The 13,615-nt window shown below is 47.0% G+C and overlaps 1 protein-coding gene across 4 annotated transcripts in view; it reads left to right on the top strand.

Moving 5' to 3' along the window:
• LOC4578316 (myosin-VIIa) overlaps positions 1 to 8,210 on the top strand; it is a 33,136-nt gene extending 24,926 nt beyond the window's left edge. For all 4 annotated transcript variants that reach the window (XM_061656454.1, XM_061656453.1, XM_061656455.1 and 1 more), the window contains exons 4-11: positions 35 to 295; positions 360 to 4,489; positions 4,555 to 4,818; positions 4,884 to 5,023; positions 5,087 to 6,308; positions 6,392 to 6,538; positions 6,605 to 6,725; positions 6,801 to 8,210. In XM_061656454.1, the coding sequence (XP_061512438.1) occupies positions 35 to 295; positions 360 to 4,489; positions 4,555 to 4,818; positions 4,884 to 5,023; positions 5,087 to 6,308; positions 6,392 to 6,538; positions 6,605 to 6,725; positions 6,801 to 7,007 (6,492 nt within the window). In that variant the 3' untranslated portion in view covers positions 7,008 to 8,210. The remainder of the gene's footprint in view (positions 1 to 34; positions 296 to 359; positions 4,490 to 4,554; positions 4,819 to 4,883; positions 5,024 to 5,086; positions 6,309 to 6,391; positions 6,539 to 6,604; positions 6,726 to 6,800) is intronic.
• The last annotated feature ends 5,405 nt before the right edge of the window (positions 8,211 to 13,615 follow it).

Genomic DNA, 13,615 nt, shown 5'->3' on the forward strand with positions numbered 1-13,615 from the left:
CATTAATCGTATCTCATTTGCTCCTCTTTTCCAGGGTGATTATATTTGGATCGAGCCCGTGTCCGGACGAGAGTTCGATGTAGCGATCGGGGCTCGTGTAATCTCAGCGGAGGGTCGTCGGATTCAGGTGCGCGACGACGACGGCAACGAGCAATGGCTGACGCCGGAGCGACGCATCAAGGCGATGCACGCCTCCTCGGTGCAGGGCGTAGAGGATATGATATCTCTGGGCGATCTACACGAGGCAGGCATTCTGCGGAACCTGCTCATCCGATACAACGAAAATCTGATCTATGTGAGTGAGAACTCAAATGTGAACCTCGGGACATTGGGCATTAACATTCTTTCCTCTTTTTTAGACATACACCGGTTCGATTCTGGTCGCCGTCAACCCGTACCAGATACTGCCGATCTACACCGCCGACCAGATCAAGCTGTACAAGGAGCGCAAGATCGGCGAGCTGCCCCCGCACATCTTCGCGATCGGTGACAACTCGTACGCGCACATGCGCCGGTACGGCCAGGATCAGTGCATCGTCATCTCGGGCGAGTCGGGCGCCGGCAAGACGGAAAGTACAAAGCTGATCCTGCAGTATCTGGCCGCGATCAGTGGCAAACACTCCTGGATCGAGCAGCAGATACTGGAAGCGAACCCGATCCTGGAAGCGTTCGGCAATGCGAAAACGGTCCGCAACGATAACTCGTCCCGGTTCGGCAAGTACATCGACATCCACTTCAACAGTGCGGGTGTGATCGAGGGCGCCAAGATCGAGCAGTACCTGCTGGAGAAGTCGCGCATCGTGTCGCAGAATGCGGACGAGCGGAACTATCACATCTTCTACTGTCTGCTGGCAGGACTGTCACCGGAGGAGAAGCGTCGCCTAGATCTGGGACAGGCGTCCGACTATCGGTACCTGACCGGGGGCGGTTGTATCCGGTGCGACGGACGCAACGATGCGGCCGAGTTTGCCGACATACGGTCGGCGATGAAGGTGCTCTGCTTTTCCGATCACGAGATTTGGGAAATCTTGAAGCTGCTTGCCGCGCTGCTGCACACCGGCAACATCAAGTACAACGCGACCGTGATCGACAATCTGGACGCGACGGAAATCCCGGAGCACATCAACGTGGAGCGGGTGGCGAACCTGCTCGAGGTGCCGCTGCAACCGTTCATCGATGCGCTGACGCGCAAAACGCTGTTCGCGCACGGCGAAACGGTCGTGTCGACGCTGTCCCGCGACCAGTCGATGGACGTGCGGGACGCGTTCGTGAAGGGCATCTACGGGCGGCTGTTTGTGCTGATCGTGAAGAAGATCAATCAGGCCATCTACAAGCCGAAGTCGTCGACGCGCAGTGCCATCGGTGTGCTGGACATCTTCGGGTTCGAGAACTTCGACCACAACAGCTTCGAGCAGTTTTGCATCAACTTTGCGAACGAGAACCTGCAGCAGTTCTTCGTGCAGCACATCTTCAAGCTGGAGCAGGAGGAGTACAACCACGAGAGCATCAACTGGCAGCACATTGAGTTTGTGGACAATCAGGACGCGCTGGATCTGATTGCGATCAAGCAGCTGAACATTATGGCGCTGATCGACGAGGAGAGTAAGTTCCCGAAGGGGACGGATCAGACGATGTTGGCGAAGCTGCACAAAACGCATGGGACGCATCGGAACTATCTGAAGCCCAAGTCGGACATTAATACGAGCTTCGGGTTGAACCATTTTGCTGGGGTGGTGTTTTATGATACGCGCGGCTTTTTGGAGAAGAACCGTGACACGTTTAGTGCCGATCTGCTGCAGTTGATTTCGAGCTCGACGAATAAATTCCTGCAGCTGGTGTTTGCGGAGGACATTGGAATGGGGGCGGAGACACGCAAGCGTACGCCGACACTTTCTACGCAGTTCAAGAAGAGTTTGGATTCGCTGATGAAAACGCTCAGCCAGTGTCAACCGTTTTTCATTCGGTGCATTAAGCCGAATGAGCTGAAGAAGCCGATGATGTTCGATCGGGCATTGTGCTGCAGGCAGCTGCGCTACTCCGGCATGATGGAGACGATCCGCATTCGACGCGCCGGCTATCCGATACGGCACAACTTCCGCGACTTTGTCGAGCGGTACCGGTTTCTGATCAATGGCATACCGCCGGCCCACCGGACGGACTGCCGGATGGCCACGTCGAAGATCTGTGCGACTGTGTTGGGCCGGTCCGACTATCAGCTAGGGCACACGAAGGTATTCCTGAAGGATGCGCACGATCTGTTCCTCGAGCAGGAGCGTGATCGGGTGCTGACGCGCAAGATCCTCATCCTGCAGCGTTCGATCCGGGGCTGGGTGTATCGGCGCCGGTTCCTGCGGATGCGTCAGGCAGCGATCACGATCCAGAAGTACTGGAAGGGGTACGCACAGCGCCAGCGCTACAAGAAGATGCGCATCGGGTACATGCGGCTGCAGGCGTTGATCCGTTCGCGTGTACTGAGCCACCGGTTCCGCCATCTGCGGGGGCACATTGTGCGGCTGCAGGCACGCATTCGCGGGTACTTGGTGCGGCGTGAGTACGGCCACAAGATGTGGGCGGTGATCAAGATCCAGTCGCACGTGCGGCGTATGATCGCGATGAAGCGCTACCACAAGCTGAAGCTCGAGTATCGGCGCCACCACGAGGCGCTGCGGTTGCGCCGCATGGAGGAGGAAGAGCTGAAGCATCAGGGTAACAAGCGGGCGAAGGAGATAGCGGAGCAGCACTATCGCGATCGGTTGAACGAGATGGAGCGGAAGGAGATTGAGATCGAGCTGGAGGAGCGGCGCCGGGTGGAGGTGAAGAAGAACATCATCAACGATGCGGCCCGGAAGGCGGACGAACCGGTCGACGATAGCAAGCTGGTGGAGGCGATGTTTGACTTTCTGCCCGATTCGAGCAGTGAGGCGCCGACACCGCACGGTGGCCGGGAAACGTCCGTGTTTAACGATCTGCCGGTGAATGCGGGCAGCCATGATGATATTATTGGCCCGATACACACCATCTCGGAGGACGAGGAGGATTTGAGCGAGTTCAAGTTCCAGAAGTTTGCGGCCACCTACTTCCAGGGGAACATTACGCACTACTACTCGCGGAAGCCGCTGAAGCATCCGCTGCTACCGCTGCACACGCAGGGCGATCAGCTGGCGGCGCAGGCACTGTGGATTACGATTTTGCGCTTTACGGGGGATCTGCCGGAGCCGCGGTATCACACGATGGATCGCGATAACACGTCCGTAATGTCGAAGGTGACGGCCACGCTGGGGCGTAACTTTATCCGCAGCAAAGAGTTCCAGGAAGCGCAGATGATGGGGCTGGATCCGGAGGCGTTCCTGAAGCAGAAGCCGCGCTCGATTCGCCACAAGCTGGTATCGCTGACGCTGAAGCGGAAGAACAAGCTGGGTGAGGATGTGCGCCGTCGGCTGCAGGATGAGGAGTATACGGCGGATAGTTATCAGTCGTGGCTGGAGTCACGCCCCACGTCCAACTTGGAGAAGCTACACTTTATCATTGGGCATGGTATTCTGAGGGCGGAGTTGCGCGATGAGATCTACTGTCAGATTTGCAAGCAGCTTACGAACAACCCTTCCAAGTCATCGCACGCTCGGGGATGGATCTTGCTGTCGCTGTGTGTCGGTTGCTTTGCACCGTCGGAGAAGTTTGTCAACTATCTGCGGTCGTTCATTCGCGAAGGTCCACCGGGCTATGCGCCGTACTGTGAGGAGCGATTGAAGCGTACGTTTAACAATGGTACCCGCAATCAACCTCCCTCGTGGTTGGAGCTACAGGCAACCAAGTCGAAAAAACCGATCATGCTACCGATCACGTTTATGGACGGTAACACCAAGACACTGCTGGCGGACTCGGCCACCACGGCACGGGAGCTGTGTAATCAATTGTCCGACAAGATTACGCTGAAAGATCAGTTTGGCTTTTCGCTCTACATTGCACTGTTCGATAAGGTGTCGTCGCTTGGTAGTGGCGGTGATCACGTGATGGATGCCATCTCCCAGTGTGAACAGTACGCGAAGGAGCAGGGTGCTCAGGAGCGGAACGCACCGTGGCGGCTGTTCTTCCGCAAGGAAATCTTTGCCCCGTGGCACAACCCGATCGAGGATCAGGTGGCGACGAACCTGATCTACCAGCAGGTAGTGCGGGGCGTCAAGTTCGGCGAGTATCGGTGCGACAAGGAGGAGGATCTGGCGATGATTGCCGCCCAGCAGTACTACATCGAGTACAGTACGGACATGTCGATGGATCGGCTGTACACGCTGCTGCCCAACTTCATACCGGACTACTGTTTGACCGGGATCGAGAAGGCGATCGACCGTTGGGCGGCACTCGTGCTGACCGCGTACAAGAAGAGCTACTATCTGAAGGATAAGGCGGCCGCGCTGAAGGTGAAGGAGGACGTGGTGAGCTACGCGAAGTACAAGTGGCCGCTGCTGTTTTCACGCTTCTATGAAGCATACAGGTTGGTGGGCTTAGCAACGATAAGAGTCTTTGGGATTGTTTATTTAACGCACCTTCGCATTGCAGAAACTCTGGTCCAAATTTGCCGAAGAATGACGTCATCATTGCAGTCAACTGGACGGGCGTGTACGTAGTGGACGATCAGGAGCAGGTGCTGCTGGAGCTGTCCTTCCCCGAGATTACGGCCGTCTCGAGTCAAAAGACGAACAAGGTGTTTACGCAGACGTTCTCGCTGTCGACGGTGCGGAACGAGGAGTTCACCTTCCAGAGCCCGAACGCGGAGGATATAAGGGATCTGGTCGTGTACTTCTTGGAGGGATTGAAGAAACGGTAGGCAATAGAAGCGTGTGTAGAGGAGGTGTTGTATGAAAACTAATTTTTCTTTCCTAAAACAGCTCAAAGTATGTGATAGCACTGCAGGACTACAAGGCACCGGGTGAGGGGACCAGCTTCCTGTCCTTCCTGAAGGGTGATTTGATTATACTGGAGGACGAAAGCACTGGCGAGACGGTACTGAACTCTGGATGGTGTATAGGTAAGTGATGATGAAGATACAAGCGACGAACCTTCTCTCACTAGCGAAACTTCCTACTTCCAGGATGCTGTGAGCGAACGCAAGAGCGCGGTGACTTCCCAGCAGAGATCGTCTACGTCCTGCCCACGCTCACAAAGCCTCCACCGGACATACTGGCCCTGTTTAGCGTGGAAGATGCCCATCACGGCAAGCGCCTGAACTCGGTCCACTCGAACGGCAGCACCGAAGGACGCGATCGTCCGCACAGTTTAGCCGAATACTCGCTCGATCACTTCCGACCTCCGCCCAAGCGCACCATGTCGAAAGCGCTCAGCACCCTCAGCTCAAAGGGTCGCGGTGGCGATGAACTGTGGCGCTACTCGCGCGAACCCCTCAAGCAACCGCTGCTGAAGAAGCTTCTCGCCAAGGAGGAGCTGTCCGAAGAGTCCTGCCTAGCGTTCATTGCCATCATGAAGTACATGGGAGATCTGCCATCGAAGCGACCGCGCATCGGCAACGAGATCACCGATCACATCTTCGACGGCCCTCTGAAGCACGAGATACTGCGCGACGAGATCTACTGCCAGCTGATGAAGCAGCTGACGGACAACAGGAACCGGCTGTCGGAGGAACGTGGCTGGGAGCTGATGTGGCTCTCGACTGGGCTGTTTGCGTGCAGCCAGCAGCTGCTGAAAGAGCTGACCCTCTTCCTGCGCACCCGCCGTCACCCGATATCGCAGGACTCGCTGCACCGGCTGCAGAAGACGATCCGGAACGGGCAGCGCAAGTACCCGCCGCACCAGGTCGAGGTGGAAGCGATCCAGCACAAGACGACGCAGATCTTCCACAAGGTGTACTTCCCGGACGACACGGACGAAGCGTTCGAGGTGGATTCATCGACCCGGGCGAAAGACTTTTGCCACAACATCTCGCAGCGGCTGAACCTGCGCTCGAGCGAGGGCTTCAGCCTGTTCGTGAAGATCGCCGACAAGGTAATCTCAGTGCCAGAGGGAGACTTCTTCTTCGACTTTGTGCGCCATCTGACGGACTGGATCAAGAAGGCGCGGCCGACGCGGGACGGCTCGAACCCGCAGTTCACGTACCAGGTGTTCTTCATGAAGAAGCTGTGGACGAATACGGTGCCGGGGAAGGACAAGAATGCGGACCTGATCTTCCATTATCATCAGGAGCTGCCGAAGCTGCTGCGCGGGTACCACAAGTGCTCGAAGGAGGAGGCGATCAAGCTGGCGGCGCTGGTGTATCGGGTACGGTTCGGGGAGAGTAAACAGGAGCTGCAAGCAATACCGTAAGTTGTTGGAGGACGCTATGTGATCATAGTGGGTGTGTTTGCATGCAAGATCTGATGATGTTGTGATCTGTTTTTTCAAGACAAATGCTTCGCGAGCTGATACCGTCCGACCTGATCAAGCTGCAGAACGTGAACGATTGGAAGCGATCGATCGTGGCGGCGTACAATCAGGATGCCGGTATGTCACCGGAGGATGCCAAAATTACCTTCCTGAAGATCGTGTACAGGTAAGTGAAGGATCTATTGGAGAGTTGTGAAGGGTTATTAACTACTTCCATTTTCCCCTTTTAAAGATGGCCAACGTTTGGTTCGGCATTCTTCGAGGTAAAGCAGACGACCGAGCCGAACTATCCGGAGATGTTGCTGATCGCGATCAACAAGCACGGCGTTAGCTTAATACATCCCACGTCAAAGGTAGGTTCTAATGAGCGATTGCTTGAAGAAGATCACCTTCTAATGCACCATCTGATGCACTCACTCTTTCCACAGGACATCTTGGTAACGCATCCGTTCACGCGCATCTCGAACTGGTCCTCCGGCAACACCTACTTCCACATGACGATCGGCAATCTGGTGCGCGGCTCGAAGCTGCTCTGTGAAACCTCCCTCGGCTACAAGATGGACGATCTGCTCACGTCCTACATATCGCTCATGCTGACCAACATGAACAAGCAGCGCACGATTCGTGTCAAGTAAAATCGGGGGGAAAAAGGTGCATCCGCTCCGTGTTTCAGTACAGTTCCGTCCAAAATGGAAGAAAAAGGGCAGCCGGTGGTGCTGGCATAGTACTTTTAGAGGGTTTTTCTTTTCGTTTTTCGTTTTAGTGTTTTGCAATCGAAAGTGGAGCTGGCTGTTGCAAACAAAAAAACACAACACATACACGTAAATTAGCACAAAATATTTATCACAATCGTTAAGCAGTAAGAAAAACTCTCCCGGGTAAGGACGATACTGACGGTGGTGGAGGTGGCGATGGTTGTGGTGATCGTTCGCCCTCCGTTTTGGAAACGATTCATTACCAACAAACCAACCACCGTGGTACTCCACACGGGAGACAAACATTGTTGATTAATGCGCAAAAAAAAAGAAAAGCTAGGAAACACTAAGAAAACACGGTAGTTTGTTAGTTCTTGTTCTTTGCCTTCTCTTCGTAGTTAGAATTATTTTATTCATCTAGTTTTACGCAAACGCACGACAGCATGAGGGGATGAAAAACGGGGCTGAATTCTCTAAATTTTAAATCAAAACAAATGGCATTTGGTAGTTTTTATACATAAACAGCGTGTTCGTGTTTGCTTTTAGAAGGTGTGTGTGTGTATGTGTGCGTTGTGCATGGATGTACAGAGGGAAACGCGAACGGCGCGTTAGAGGGAAAGCTGGTTTTGCGTAGCACACATCCTCATTAGCTGTTAAGGAGTTTAAGTTTTTCTTCCCCTTTGCTTAACACACACTCAAGCACACTTGAAAGAAGTAGAAAAGAACCACGGCAAGAGGCATTAAAACGCGCACAATCAAACAGCCGTGTGGTGGGTGTGTGTGTGCGCTGAGTTTCCGTGCTTTTTTTCTCTATCGTCTTCGTAGAACGGTTTATTATGATAGATTAATGGTGCGCGCGCTGCTTGATAGTAATTATTATTGAGGTGTAATTGAGTTGTAATTGAGCATTATTTTCTTTTATACCGCTGCCGATATGATGTAGCACGGTGGGTGTGTATGAGGAAGCAAGGCAGAAGCGACGGCAACGGGCAGACAGTACGGCGGTGGTTTAGTAAGTGTCCTTATGTATGATTATTATACGAGCATGGTGCGCCGGTGTTGTTAGAACGTTTGAATGGCAGTTATTAGTTACTTATTTCTGAGATCGAACTCTATGCAATAAATACAGACACAAGTGACAAAGCGCGGGCGGATCGATTGTTGTGTGGTGGAAAGAAAGAAGCTTTTGCAAGTCAAATAGTTAAGAAATTATATCACGCCGCTGTTTACCATTCCGCTGTAAAACATCCGATCGAGAACAATTTCAACAGTTTCAGGGGTTCATTTAAATTTGGGTCCTTTTCTTGCACTCTTTCTTACGGGAAATGAACGTTATGTGAAGGGAATTTGACGTTGGACAGCCACATTTTAAAATCCTATTGTATTTCTTCTTCTTTCACATTGGAAACTCAACAACCGTCGTCTTAAGTGACAGTTATTGTTGACCCGGGGCAGGATAGTCAGGTGATACGTGTTGTGGCTGCACAAAACAATCATGAGACGTGTCTCTGTACGGCACAAACAGAATATGTATTTATTTATTCTTCGGTTTGGTTATACAATAAAACACTAAAATATGAGCCCTCAGGCAGAGGCAGCGCGCTGTCTGTCCACAACACTACGTAAGGGACAACGGTCCATTTGGGGCTTGAACCCACGATGGACATGTTGTTAATTCGTACTAGTTGACGACTGTACCACAAGACCGGCATTTAATTTATCCAAAAAATAAATAAAGTCCAATTTTCATCACATAAAGTTCACTCCAGTAAGAAAGAGGCATGAAAGTGTTCCGGAATTATGAGAATCTCTGAAAACCCATGTATTATACGTTTCATATTTCTTTAGGATTGAATAATTGTTAAAAATAATCAATAACGTATATGATCAAGCAATCAAGCATATTAACCTTTAACTGACTATAAAGAATTTTGATACTACTACTTTGACAATGCTTGGTGGTCGAGAAGCTTTGATCCTTGACATCATGGCCATACTGTCATAGTAGTTAGTTAGTTAGTTAGTTCTTTTATTTCCATTTTTAAATTTCATTAGTAAGTACAACAGTTTGAAATCTTACGTGATAATGGGTACGAAACTATGTTCTCTCCTCATTGAATTCTAATCTTAATGGCAATCTTGGCCGGAAGGACTTAGAAGATTTCTAACAAAAACTAAATTAAGGAACAATTTGGTTAAGGGGAAAAAATATAATTGGAATTGAAAACCCCTTGGCTGAATACAAGACTTATACTAATTTTTGCTGCTTATGATACTATGTACAGGCCTTAACATAAAAATAAAAATAATAATAGTAATTGTAAACCTAAAATTATATTTTTAAGAGTTCAATTCTCTTAGTATTTGCAGTGGGCTAGTTGTGCACTTAGCGTTATAATTTGAATTCAACCTGGCTAATAATTCCACTATTGTGGGAATGTTACATTCGATGTGTAATGCAGCTGTGTTGTACCACCGAGGGACTCTAAGGATAGCTTTCAAAAATTTGTTTTGGGCTCTTTGTAGTTTTAATTTGTGTGACTGGGCACAATTTGACCAAATGGGTGAGGCGTATGTCATAATAGGTCTAACACATGCTTTGTACAATAGCATTTTGTTTTCGAAATTTAATTTCGATTTCCTGTTAAGAAAACTGTACAGAATTCTAAATAGTTTTTCACATTTTACAGTAACATTTTCTGTATGATATCCGTATGTCAGTCGTTTATCTAGTATTAGTCCTAGGTATTTAGTCTGATTTTTCCAAGGAATTTCACAATCTTAATTGTTAGTTTAGTACTTGGAAGCTTCCGAGCACAGGTATACCTAGTGAAGAAGATAGCTTCAGATTTGTTTCCATTTAATTTAAGTTTCCATTTTGTGCAGTATTTACTATATTTTTTCAGAGCAGTATTTAAATTTCTAATTATTGTTTTTGGACTTTTCGCTGAGGATGAAAACGCTACATCGTCAGCATAAAAGAATTGCTCACAGCTCTTCATGTGGGGTATGTCTGAGGTATATATATTAAACAGTAAAGGCGACAGAACGCTGCCTTGAGGAACACCTGCCTTTGGCGTATATGTGCTAAATGTACTGTTTAAAATATGTACTTTGTTTTGGCGATTTGAAATGAAAGAATTTACTATATTGATTAAGTAGCTGGGAAAATTTAGTTTGATGAGTTTGGAAAGTAAACCTTGATGCCAGATGGAGTCAAATGCTTTCTCAGTATCAAGAAGAACTAAGCCGGTTGATTTTCTATTACATCTGTTATGTACGATATTGTTTGTTAATCTATGGAGTTGGTGTGTGGTAGAAAGAGAGGGACGAAAACCAAATTGACTTTTCGGGATTATGTTGTTGTTGAATGTATGGAGTGCCATTCGGCTTTCTAACAATTTTTCGAAAATTTTTCCTAGGCAACTAAGAAGGCTAATCGGTCGGTAGCTTTCTGGTTGACTGTGATCCTTGCCTGGTTTGGGTATCGCGATAACTTTAGCTATTTTCCATGCATTAGGAAAGTAGCCAAGTTTTAAGCAACCATTGAGAATGGTATTTAGATATATAATGGCTTTTGGAGGTAACTTTTTGAGTGTGCAGTTATTTATGTTGTCAATACCAGATGATTTTTTCGGTTTGAATCTTTTAAGAATTTGTGTAATATCTTTTGGTTTGAATAGGTTATTTTGTATAATTTCTTGATTGATACTGGGAAAGTTTTTAACGGTTTTTTTCACTTGACGTTCGGTTGGGTTTGTAAAATTTGCTGTTACTGTGTGTGCCGATTCAAAAACATCTTTCAGTGCTTTGCATTTTTCGTTTGACGTTATGAGCGTTTGATCATTGCTTTTTAATGCTGGTATTGCGTTTTGATTATTTTTAATGATTTTAATAAACTTCCATAGTTTGGTTTTATTACGTTTGTCCTTGTTCATTGAATTTAGGTTTATTGACCACGCTTTGTTTCGCAGTTCAGATAATTTAATGTTAATCAGATTTTTCAAAAAATTATATGATTGTTTTAATGTATTATTAAGTCGGTGTCTTTGCCATCGTTTACGATACGTATTTCTAATTTTTATAAGCTTTATGATATCTGGGGGGATTATTAAGTTATACCTTCCTGCTGATTTTGATGGTATTGCAATTTCATGCGCGGATAATATAGTGTTAGTTAGTTTTTCTATAAAATTATCGATTTGAGCTTGACTATGTATTCTGTCATGTGAAATTTCAGCTGGATTGATTTTAGAATTGATGCTATGTTTGAATAAGGGCCAGTTTGCTTTGGTGTAATCATGAAGTGTTCTGTCGGGTTTGAGATTGATCTTTTCGTTTAGTACAGAAAATGTTACTGGTAGGTGATCAGAAGTGAAATTTGTACTGGTTTTCAGGTCGGAAATGTGATGATAATTGTTTGTTAGCGTAATATCGATCGTAGAGGGATTTCTTGTAGAGTCTGAAGGGAAATGAGTAGGTGTGTCAGGAAAACAAATCGAAAATTGTCCCTTGCGCAATTCGTCAAATAATATTTTGCCAGTTGCGTTTGTTGAGGCACAGTTCCACATATTGTGCCTAGCATTTAAGTCACCACATATTAGAAAGCTACTTTTTAGTCTAGTTAAATTTCTTAGATCGTTTTTAAATTTACTCATCACTGTGTTTGAGCCAGGATGATAAGCTGCGATTATTGACAATGGGCCCTTAGATGTCTTAATTTGAACTCCTATTGTTTCTATAATTTCCATTTTAAAGGCTTTCATAAGGTTAAAAGCAATGTTGCTTTTGATAAGTATTATAATCCCTCCTTTGGCATTTAGGATTCTATCTAGTCTACAGATGCTATAGTTAGCAATGTTGAATCTTTGTCCCGGTTTTAAGAATGTTTCTACTATAATCATTAAGTCAACGTCTTTTTTCCTTAAATAGTTTTCTAGCTCAATTTTCTTATTTAAAACACCGTTTGCGTTCCAGTATGATATAGTTATTTCTCGAATATGATCCATCAGTTAGCAAAACAAAATTTACTAACAACCTCGAATATCGCGGTGATTTGTTGTTGTTTTGTCTTGCAAGCGCGTAATTTGCAAAATACTTCACCAACTATGACTGTTAATTCAGTCGCATTAAACAAATCCTCCGTACTGCTATTTGTTTGATTCGCTTCTATGTGAGGGAGTTTATTTGTTTTGGACGCTGACGTAGGAGGGAGCACAGGGAATGCATTTCCTTCGAATACAAATTCTCTCGATGCTGGTAGTTTAGGAGCACTGGCTTTTGATTTTGTTGGTCGCTTTGGGCACCCCCAAAAGTTGGCTGGATGATTGCCTTCACAGTTAACACATTTTAGTTTGTGTGTTGGCAGTAGACCATTGTCATTTGATGTTGATGCCTTCAACGGGCATTCTTTTGAGTCATGTTTACCTGCACACTTGTTGCAGGAAGCAGGATGGTGGCAGTTAGCAGCACCATGACCAAACGATTGGCAGCGTTTACACTGCATTGGGCCTTGTCTGTTGGAATAATAATTCCACTGTACTCTGCAGTGCTCAAGTGCGTTTATGGAACGCAGCTTTGTAAGGTTTACGCTTCCTTTGGGGAAGTGAAGGAGATAGGTAGCGTGTTCGTCGTATTTTTTATTGCGAACGGCTAACTTTTTCACTGACACCGGGTTAATGCCCTCAGCTTCTAGCACTTGTTTTACCTCTTCCGTGGGCATATCGTACAGCCCGCTGAGTACTATTTTGCTTGTACGATCCTCTGCCAGTTGGTATGTGTGAAAATTCACTTTGGTGTTAGACAGGTGTCTGACCACTGTTCTAAAGTCATTGGTTGTGTATGTGTACACGATAATACCTTCGTTTGCCACTTTGGTGTGATAACGTATTACTCCTGCGTCGATGACTTTTTTGTGCACTTCTCCTAATGACTTGCACACAATCTTGATTGGAGGAATACTAACACTATTACTCGTCGAGCTAGGCTTACTCGTATGTGTATCCATAGGATGCTCTTCTTTATCGTCTTCAAGCAGTGCATATGTGTTAGGCGACACCATTTGCACCTGTTCCGTATTGAGTTTGCTCAAGCGGTGGAATGTAGATAAAGGAATTTTTACATTCCTTCGCTTTGACGAGACTTTGCCACAACCCATGTTGACGGGTCGGGCGACTCTAGTCGCTTTGGTTATAGGTTTCACTTTTATTACCAATTAGAACTCTGACTTTTGTATGTGTTTATCACAACGCTTAGAACCTCGCGGAAAACACGTCTGCACTCCTCGCAGTCGGAGTGATGAGTACTGTCATAGTAACAATACCGTGATTTGGTGTTAAATATAGCTAGTCCAATTACGTACGGTCGTCTGATGAAGAAATCACACAACCGTGGCAGGACAGAAAATTTGGTACATATATTTTTTTTAAACAAAATATCGTATCTGAAAAATACATGTCAAATATTTATCCAAACAGTGGCTCTTAAGTTGGAGGAACCTTTTTTATTATTTTTTTTCTAAAGACTTGAAGCGTATTAGCCTAAATTCA

Source organism: Anopheles gambiae, chromosome 3 (genome assembly GCF_943734735.2).
Source record: "Anopheles gambiae chromosome 3, idAnoGambNW_F1_1, whole genome shotgun sequence".
Classification (NCBI taxonomy): Eukaryota; Metazoa; Arthropoda; class Insecta; order Diptera; family Culicidae; genus Anopheles; species Anopheles gambiae.